The sequence below is a fragment of the Entamoeba nuttalli genome (assembly GCF_000257125.1).
Source record: "Entamoeba nuttalli P19 unplaced genomic scaffold asmbl_4738, whole genome shotgun sequence".
Lineage (NCBI taxonomy): Eukaryota > Evosea > Mastigamoebida > Endamoebidae > Entamoeba > Entamoeba nuttalli.
Window position 1 is genome coordinate 1 of NW_008577009.1, and position 9,804 is coordinate 9,804.

Here is a 9,804-nt window from a genome sequence, read left to right on the forward strand (position 1 = left end):
GTAAAGAATGAATTTTTATAAAAACCAATTTTATGTAAAACAAAAAATGAACTTAAAAAGACGAAAATGAAGGGAAAGATGACATATTATGGAATGAATGTTTATCAATTAACTGAACTAGATGAACATACTCAACCACAACAAATTATTGATAAAATGAATGAACTATACGGAGAGTTAAAAAAGGCAAAAATTGATAATAAAAAAGAGCGAATGGAAGAGTGGAATGTAGTGATGGATAATTATGAAATTGACCCAATTGGATATTACAAATATTGTGAAGTTTGGAGGTTAGTAATTCAGTGTAATACAAAAGAATAATGAAATTTAGAATAAAGGAATGTTTAATAAACCACCATCAATAAATATTACGATTAAAATTACATTAAAGAGTGTCAAAAATGGATTAATTAAAACAATTAAATATCAAGTAAAACGAATTAATAAATTAACAGCAAAAGAATATAATGAAATGATAAGTAAAACAATCAAAATAGAAAGAGGAGTTGATAGTGATGATGAATATATTTTTGAAAAAGAAGGAAATGAAGAAATTGGAAAGAAACAAGGGGATTTGAAAATATTATTTGAAGTTATTTGTCATGACTTTATTCGTAATAAAGAAAATGTAATTTTGAAATATCCAATCAATCATTATGATGAACAACATGGATTTATTATTAGTCATAGAGGAATTAATGATGATGAATGGATTAATAAACGAGTAGAACCAAATAAAGTCAAAATAGGAGATTCAGAAAGTGTAATAACAATTTATGGAAAAGGACTACCAAAAAAAGGAGGAGAAATAGGAGAATATGGTGATATATTTATTTTATTTACTGAAAAAGAAACAAATTAAAAGACATACCTTTATCATTAAGTTAATTTAAGTTCCACTATAACTTGATTATGTTGATATTTTCTTCTTTTTGATGACTAAGAAAAATGAGTGACTTTGTTCTTTGTTTATTTCATTTTTGAGACAAAACGTTTTATAAAACATAAAGAAAGGATTGATTGGAAGAAAAAAACTAAATGAAGAAAAAAAAAAGAGAAAAGGAAAACTAAAAAATTGAAAACGAAATGTCAATTGGGAAAGTCACTTGTAAATATTGTGGATGTCCAATCGTAGAAAGGTCATTAGAACTTCTGTCCACAGTACCAAAAAAACAATGTTTGTTGAATAATAAAAAGGGTAATAATCAAAAAGAATATAGAAATAATATGTTAGTTTCATTTGTAGAGAATCAACCAATGAAATCACTGTCGAATTCTTTTTTTATAAATAAAGGGGTGGTATATAAACCAAAAACAAAACCAATACAACTTTCTTCTTCAATGACACAGACAGACTCTCCATTACAATGGTTATATTTTGCACAACAAGAAAAATTTCCATTTGAATTACCTATGTGTGAAAGTTGTTATCATAATAAAAGTAATGAGATGGATAGAGAAGAAGCAAATTATACATGCAGTTATTGTGAAATATTAAAAATGTTTGATGACTTACAAGAATTAAAAGGTTTAGAAGAAGACATAAAACAAGAAGAATTAAAAGTGCAAGAACTAGAAAAATCAATTTCAAGTTTAGAAAAAGAACAAACACAATTAAAAGAAGATAAAGAATTTATAGTTTCATTACAAGATTCTTTCAAAGAGAAATATAAAGAACACGCACAATTATTAGCAGAAATAATTCGACTATCAAATAATTCAAGTGATAGGTTTAGCAGAATTGATATTCAAAAAGAAAAAGAAGAGTCAAAACAATATGAAGAAAATGTATGGAATAAAATACATCGTATTGAATGGACTGAAAATGGAATATTATTTAATTCTATTAATGTTGTTTCTGATTATCAACATGTTTGTTACGTTATTTCTAAACAAATTATTTAGAATTTAATTAAATAGAAAAAATATAAAAATGTATCAATTTGTTTTTCATTGATTATTAAAGAGTGTTTACTTATTAGACAAATGTTACGAACTCAATTAACAAAATGTTCTATTATAACAGCGTATTCTCAATTTTCAATGACTAGATTAAATTTAAGTTATTTAGATTTTAATCAAAAGTCTATAAAAAGGACTAAATCTTTCACTTATTCTTTACAAAAACTTTCATTGGTTGTTGAAGAATTAATTACTATTGTTTCTATTCAGTTTAATAAATATAAACCACTTTATAAAATTAGTAATTTTACTGCTAATGGTTTATCATTAGCCCCATCAACATCTCATTGGAACGACGCAATAAAATATTTTCTTTCCGAATTTAAACATTTAAGAGAATTTGTTCTTAAAATTGTAAATTAATTTGACTTTATTTGTTGAATGATTTAAAATTTAAAATTTATTAAACCAAAAAAAGAAAATAAAAACTAATAATTATAAGAACTGAAAATTAATATTTAAAAAGAAATGTCTGAAATTAATCATCCAGTAAAAATTGAAGCAGTTTATCTCATGTCTATTATTCCACACTTTATTTCATTGAATATGTTAATGAGATTTCATCAAGTTAGCCATAATTGTGGCGAAGCAATAACACGACTAAAGGTTAATCCATGTTATCAAGAATTATCATTAGAAACAATCCTTCAAAATGACCAATCAATTCATATAAGAAAAGAATTACAAATTTTTACTGGAATTGATACTCTCCATACAGATATTAATACTTTACAACAACTACCACCAGAATTATTAGTTAATGTAAAACTATTTGAAATTAGTTATATTCAAAAACAAACACCTTCTTCATATCCTATTTGGGAAACAATTAAAGACCGAGTTTCTAGATTAATTCTGGAAGTTAGTTGTTTACCTTTATTTGATCTTCTTTCTTTACCTAATTTACGTCGTTTAGAAATTAGAGCAGGAAGAAATGGTCTTACTGAAAACTTACCTATTAGATCAATGGAGTCTTTACAAACATTAGTTGTGTATTGTGATGGTTCACAATTTAAAACTTATTATGATTTATTTGAACAGTTTGTATGTAGTAAATTAAGGGTTCTTTATAAACTCAATTGGGTACAACCAAATGACTTTGAAGATATTTTAAAATTACACCCAAGAAGTGTTATTGGGATTTATTTAAATGAACTTCCTCCAGATATCAACAATTATCTTTCAAGTAAAGTTGTGTTATTGTATTATCAAAAGAAAGAATTTAGAATACCAATTAGTATTTTTATTGACCAACAATTTCTTGCATTGATGAAGTTATATCATCCATCAATGATTGACGTTCGTGGAGACATAGAAAATGAAGAAAGTAGTATTATAGATCTTCATGAAGAACATCAACTAGAAGAAATAATTTTCAATTTTGTAACTACAAAAGAAAAGATTTCAGTTATTCTTCCAAAAGAATTAAAGAAATTAACTATTAACCATGGCAATTTCTTAAAAGAAGGAGGATTATTACAACTTCAAAACACACAAGTTCCTCGTGAATGTTATGCCTCATACGGAGATGCTGTTCCAAAAAATAATTAAATCTAAATTAAATGAATTTTTTCAATATTATTGGTTTTTTTAATTATTTACAGTACATTTAAGAGAAGAAGGTGGTTGTAATGGATCAAATGTTGAAGAAGAAGAATTTGATAAAGGCAATGGAAGTGAGTGTTTCCAAAGAAATAACCAATTTACTAATTGAGGGTTATAATTTAATGGAGATATGTTTTGAAGGAACAGTTCAAGTGCAGATTGTTCAAAACTAATTTGAATATTAGGAAATAGTTTATGAGTATAACTATATTGATGAAGAATGTTTGTGATTTGAGTTTCTAAGATTTGGTTTTCTTTCATTAGCTCGAATTGAATTTCATTAAGCGAAGAAACATTAAAAGCAATAGCACTAGAATAGGGTTTTAGTCTGACATATCCATTTTTCATTTCAATTACTTCAAGAGATTGAAGTATTTTTAATACAGCATTCAGTCGTTTATTTAAGTTTGTCTCTCCTACAATTTTCTTGTTGATAGGATGAAATGGAACCCAATAACACCTTAATTCTTTAAGGATTGAATATACTAAATTATTATTTTTACTACATTCTTTTTTCTTTTGAGAATGGTAATGACTAGGTTTTAATAACTCAATAATCTTTGAATAATTTCTTTCGGCAAACATAATAGAATGCGTGAATTTCTTTCTTTATAAAATTTTAGCTTAAATGAAAGTGACTTTTTAATAAGATTGAATCTTATTAATTACTCTAATCACGAATAAGACTGAAATTTTTAAATACTCTTAATACGTAATTTTTTTTAGTAATAAAGAAGAAAGAATAAAATTTTTTCATATTTTTTTTTCTCTTTTTTAATAAAAACCCTTTTTATTAATTAAAGAGAAAAAAACCCTTAAAATAGTATTTCATTAAATATCAATAAGAAAAAAGATATCATTTAAAAAAGATGACGTGAAATCCAAAAAGAATAAAATGACAAGAAAAGAAATAAAAAAAAAAAAACTAAAAAAAATGAGAAAAAGAGAAAAAGAATAATAGAAGAATGTATTATGAGGAAAAAAGAAAAATAATAGGGAAATGTATCTAAAAAAATTATTATCAAGTTACAATGACTGAACTCAACATGGAAACGAAACGAGTCAAACAAATAAAATTTACTTTACTTTCTTCTGAACAAATCAGAAAAATGGGTGTTTGTAAGATTACTGAAAGTACTTCAGTTAGTAGCGATGGTAAACCAGTTTTAGGTGGACTTGCCGATCCTCGTATGGGACCATTTGAAAAAGGAGAAGAATGTCAAACATGTAGAGGAACAAGGACAGAATGTCCTGGTCATTTTGGATATATAGAATTAACACAACCAGTTTATAATGCTATATATATGAAATATATTTTACATGTATTAAAGTGTGTTTGTCCAATTTGTAAACGAATATATTGTCATGGAGATGAAAGAGTTAAAAATATTAAAAGTACTGGAGAAGAACGATTAAAAGAAATTTATGAGTTTATTCATAAAAACTATAAAGCTTGTGGAGTTTTATCTGAGAAGAAAAAAGATCTTGATAAACACCAAAATAATGAAGAAGAAGAACAAAATCCATGTAATGGACCAATTGTAGATTATGAACTTCCTAAATTAAAATCAGAAAATAAATTAGAAATTAGAAGAAAAAATGGAATAAAAACTAATGAAGAAAATGATTTTAAACCAAGAGATGCACTTGCAATATTTAAAGATATGACTGATGAAGATGTTAGAGTACTTGGATTTGATCCAATTGATTGTCATCCTAAATTTATGATTTTTACATTAATTCCAGTACCACCACCATGTGTTAGACCATCTATTGTATCAGAAGGAGCAAAAGAATCTAAAGATGATTTGACTGTATTATATGAAAATGTAATAACTGCTAATGAAAGACTAAAAGAAGAAAATCAAAAATGTGAAGGAGTATCAGAGTATTATAATAAATTAATGGAATTACAAACTATTTGTGCAAAAATATCAATGAAAAATGTTAAACTTCCAGAAACCATGTTGAGAAAGAAAAATTTTAAATCAATTGAAGAAAGACTTTCAAGTAAACAAGGTAGATTAAGATTAAATCTAATGGGAAAAAGAGTTGATTTTTCTGCAAGAACAGTTATTTCACCAGATCCAAATTTATCAATGGATGAAGTTGGAGTACCAACAGGAGTTGCTAAAATTTTAACATTTCCAGAAGTAGTTACTCAACATAATAAAGAAAAATTACAAAAATTAGTTAATGCTGGAATGAATGATTATCCAGGAGCATTTATGTTAGAAAGAAAGAACGGACAAACATATAGATTAAATGGATCAGAAAAAATTATTGATATTGGAGATACTGTGCATAGATATATTATGAATGGAGATTATGTTATTTTTAATAGACAACCTTCATTACATAGAATGAGTATGATGGGTCATAAAGTTAGAGTTTTACCATTTTCTACATTTAGAATGAATTTATGTGATACTACACCTTATAATGCAGATTTTGATGGAGATGAAATGAATTTACATGTACCACAAACACTTGAAGCAAGAGCTGAAGTTGCTACATTAATGTTAACACCAACACAAATTATTACACCACAAGATAATGGACCAATTATGGGTATTGTACAAGATACACAATGTGGAAGTTATTTAATTACAAAAAGAGAAACGTTTATTGAACAATTAGTATTTTATAATATCTTACAATGTTTAGATAACTTTGATGGAACAGTTCCAATTCCTGCAATATTAAAACCAATTCCTAAATGGACTGGGAAACAAGTATTCACTCAAATTCTTCCTACTATTAATTTTCATAGAGGTAATTGGTCAATTAAAGAATTATTAAAACGTGGACCAGCAGTAGCTGATTCTGATGTATATATATTAGATGGTGTTCATTTAGTTGGGTCATTAAGAAATAAATCAGAATTTGGAAAGAATAGATCAGGTATTATCCAAACTATTTTTAAAGATAAAGGAATGGAAGCAACTAAAGTATTCTTTAATAAAACACAAGCCACTGTTAATAGTTGGATATTAACAAGAGGATTTACAGTTGGAGTAGGAGATATTGTTGTACCACAATCTGTTCATGACTCTATTAGAGCAAATGTCGAAAAAAGTAAAAAAGAAGCAGTAAAATTTCTTAGCCATCAACATGATGATGAAATTAAAGTACAAGCAGGAAATACTATGTTCGAAAATCTTGAAAGTGAATTAGGTAGTTTGTTAGAAAAATTAAAAAATGAATGTGATTCTATTACTACAAAATCATTAAAAAAAGATAATAATTTACTTGCTATGGTAGATTCAGGAAGTAAAGGAAGTACAACTAATATTCTTCAAATGGTAGCTTTTGTTGGAAAACAAGAAATTAATAATTTAAGAATTCCATTTGGATTTTATAAAAGAACATTACCACATTATTGGAAAGAAGATTATGGATTTGTTTCTAGAGGGTTTGTAGAAAATAGTTATGTGATGGGATTATCTCCACAAGAATTTTTCTTTCATGCTATGGCAGGTAGACAAGGTATTATTGATACTGCTGTTAAAACATCAGATACTGGATATATTCAAAGAAAAATGGTTAAATGTATGGAAGATGTACAATGTAAATATGATCGTACAGTTAGAAGATCTAGTGGAGATATGGTAGAATTTATGTATGGAGGAGATGGAGTAGATGCATTAATGTGTGAAACACAAAAATACATTTATTGTAATGATTCAAAACCTGATAATTTTGAAGGAAGTATTAATGAATATGATACTTTAAAAATGAATGAACTTTATAAATGGGATTTAAATGATGAAAAATTAAGTGAACTATTAGATGAAGATATTTATAATAAATTATTTAGTGACGAATATCAAACATTATTTGATAATGAATTCCAAAGAATATTAGATGAAAGAGCAGAATTATATCAACCATGGAGAAGAAGTCTTGATTTAAAACCATGTGATATTCATATTGTTGTTAATTTTGCAAGACAAATTGATAATGTTATTGCAGCAAGATATTTACCAAAGAGTCAAAGAAGTAATTTAGATCCAAAATATGTTATTGAAAGAGAAAATGCATTAATTAAAGAATTATCTTCAATTGGAGCTGTTAAAAATGATAAATTTGATGAAGAAAGATTTAAAGATGCACTTGGATCATTTGGTAAATTATTACACTGTACATTAAGTAGTAAACAATGTTTAATTCAACATCATTTATCTAAAGAATCATTTGATGATTTAATGGATAGAATTAAAAATATTTATGAACGTTCATTTATCAATCCTGGAGAAATGGTTGGAAGTATTGCTGCTCAATCTATTGGTGCACCAGCAACTCAAATGACTTTAAATACATTCCATCATGCAGGTATTTCATCTGCTAGTGTAACTGAAGGAGTCCCACGTTTAAAAGAATTATTAAATGTATCTAAAACACCAAAGACACCAAGTATGAATGTTTATTTAACAAATGATACAAGAGAGTCAATGGTTGATTTAGATAAAGAATTAAATAAAACTATTCCTTACACTAAATTAAAAGATCTTATAGATAATGTGGAAATTTGGTTTGATCCTGATATTGCCAATTCAGTTATTGAAGAAGACAGAGAATTTATTAATGATTTTATTGAAGTTGAAGAAATTAAACCAGAAGACTATTGTAAATGGACAATAAGATTAGTATTTGGATATAATAAAATGGTTTCTATGGGAGTTGATTCTGATTCAGATATTTTAAGAGTAAAAATAAAAGAATTATTTAAAGATGCATTAGTTATTCCATCAGACTCAAATAATATTGTAAATGGTACTGTTAAAATTGTTGTTCATATTAGATTTAGAGTTGGAAGTATATCTGAATGTTCTAATATAGATCATTTAACTGATGAAGTTGATAAAAGTGTTGAAGCAGTAGCATATTATAAATCTAAATTAGATGAATTATTAAGGACTGTTGTTATTTCTGGAATTGAAGGAATTACAAAAGTTATTATTCCTCAAAAACCAAAAAATACAATTGTAGTTGATCCAGAAACAAAAATGTTAAGAGATCAATTACAATGGGTAGTATTTACTGAAGGATCTAATATGGCAGGTTTAGCTGAATGTGATAATGTTGATTTTTATAAAACTGTTACAAATAATGTTTATGAAACGTTCCTTTATTTAGGTATTGAAGCAGGTAGAACTCAACTTGAAGCAGAACTTATTAAAACATTATCTGGGTCATATGTTAATTTTAGACATTTAGCTCTTATGGCTGATGTTATGACATTTACTGGTAGAATTCAACCTTTTAATAGAATGGGTTTATCACGTGGAAGAGCAGGAGTTATTACTAGAGCTTCATTTGAACAAACATTAGAACAATTTAGAAGAGCAGCTGCATTTAGTGAATCAGATATTTTAAATGGTATTTCTCAAAATATTTTAATGGGACAAAGGACTGTTGCAGGAACTGGTGCATTTACTGTATTACTTGATATAGATTCATTAAAAGCATCAAATATTGATGAAAACTCATTTAGTGAAGAAGAAGCTGATAAAAAAGCATTCATTGATGGATTTGATGTGTCTCCAATTAGAACTCATTTGGTTATGTCTCCAACAAATACCAATAAACCAAAACCAATGGGATTCTCTCCTTCACCAGTTTCTCCAAGAAAAACACATCCACAATTTGCTACTCCATCACCATTTATAACCTCTTCTTCTCCAAGATCTTCACCTATGTTAATGCAATTTACTCCTCGTTTTAGTTCAGGTCCTTCACCATATAATCCAGCTACTGGTGCATTATCTAAACCTGCATTTTTATCATCACCAATGTTTGCTGGTAAACAATCTTCACCTTATAATAATCCTAATCCATCACCATTCTTAGGTTCAACACCTGCGTTCCAAGGTATTTCATCACCATTTATTAATTACTCATCACCTAGTATATTCCCTAAACCACAAGATAAATGAATTTGATTTCTTTTGTTTGGAAAAGAAGAAAGTTGTTTAAATAAAAATTATTTTATAAAATTAAAAAAATACTTTTTTTTAATTGAAAATTACAACTCAATTATTGCTGGAGAGAAGACTGTTGAGTATCTGTTGGAATTGAAGAAGGTTGATCTTGAGCTGGTTGATCATTTGTTTTTATATCTTTTGCTTTATTTTGTTTTGCGAGTTCTTGGTAACGTTCTTTATCTTCATCAGGGAGTTGTTTCCACATAGAAGATAAAGTTGACATTCCTTTTCCTCTACTACCTTTTTCTCT

The 9,804-nt window shown here is 26.9% G+C and overlaps 7 protein-coding genes across 7 annotated transcripts in view; 4 read left to right on the plus strand and 3 right to left on the minus strand.

Moving 5' to 3' along the window:
• Positions 1–78: 78 nt before the first annotated feature.
• Positions 79–862, plus strand: ENU1_111290 (hypothetical protein; the record flags this gene model as incomplete). The annotated part of the gene is made up of 2 exons (XM_008859546.1): positions 79–282; positions 332–862. 2 exons carry the CDS (start codon positions 79–81, stop codon positions 860–862), a joined length of 735 nt encoding a protein of 244 aa, XP_008857768.1.
• Positions 863–1,341: 479 nt separating this feature from the next.
• Positions 1,342–2,325, plus strand: ENU1_111300 (hypothetical protein; the record flags this gene model as incomplete). Its single annotated transcript, XM_008859547.1, has 2 exons — positions 1,342–1,872; positions 1,921–2,325. 2 exons carry the CDS (start codon positions 1,342–1,344, stop codon positions 2,323–2,325), a joined length of 936 nt encoding a protein of 311 aa, XP_008857769.1.
• A 105-nt stretch (positions 2,326–2,430) lies between these two features.
• On the plus strand, positions 2,431–3,513 carry ENU1_111310 (hypothetical protein; the record flags this gene model as incomplete). The annotated part of the gene is made up of 1 exon (XM_008859548.1): positions 2,431–3,513. One exon carries the CDS (start codon positions 2,431–2,433, stop codon positions 3,511–3,513), a length of 1,083 nt encoding a protein of 360 aa, XP_008857770.1.
• A 39-nt stretch (positions 3,514–3,552) lies between these two features.
• Positions 3,553–4,152, minus strand: ENU1_111320 (hypothetical protein; the record flags this gene model as incomplete). Its single annotated transcript, XM_008859549.1, has 1 exon — positions 3,553–4,152. One exon carries the CDS (start codon positions 4,150–4,152, stop codon positions 3,553–3,555), a length of 600 nt encoding a protein of 199 aa, XP_008857771.1.
• Positions 4,153–4,598: 446 nt separating this feature from the next.
• Positions 4,599–9,506, plus strand: ENU1_111330 (DNA-directed RNA polymerase II large subunit, putative; the record flags this gene model as incomplete). The annotated part of the gene is made up of 1 exon (XM_008859550.1): positions 4,599–9,506. The coding sequence occupies one exon, from the start codon at positions 4,599–4,601 to the stop codon at positions 9,504–9,506; it is 4,908 nt and encodes a 1,635-aa protein (XP_008857772.1).
• Positions 9,507–9,606: 100 nt separating this feature from the next.
• ENU1_111340 (high mobility group (HMG) box domain containing protein) lies at positions 9,607–9,777 on the minus strand (the record flags this gene model as incomplete). Its single annotated transcript, XM_008859551.1, has 1 exon — positions 9,607–9,777. One exon carries the CDS (start codon positions 9,775–9,777, stop codon positions 9,607–9,609), a length of 171 nt encoding a protein of 56 aa, XP_008857773.1.
• Positions 9,778–9,790: 13 nt separating this feature from the next.
• ENU1_111350 (hypothetical protein) overlaps positions 9,791–9,804 on the minus strand; it is a gene marked incomplete at both ends in the record, with an annotated part of 381 nt that continues 367 nt past the window's right edge. The window contains one exon of the mRNA XM_008859552.1: positions 9,791–9,804. This exon is cut by the window's right edge and continues 367 nt beyond it. Coding sequence (XP_008857774.1) covers positions 9,791–9,804 — 14 coding nt within the window.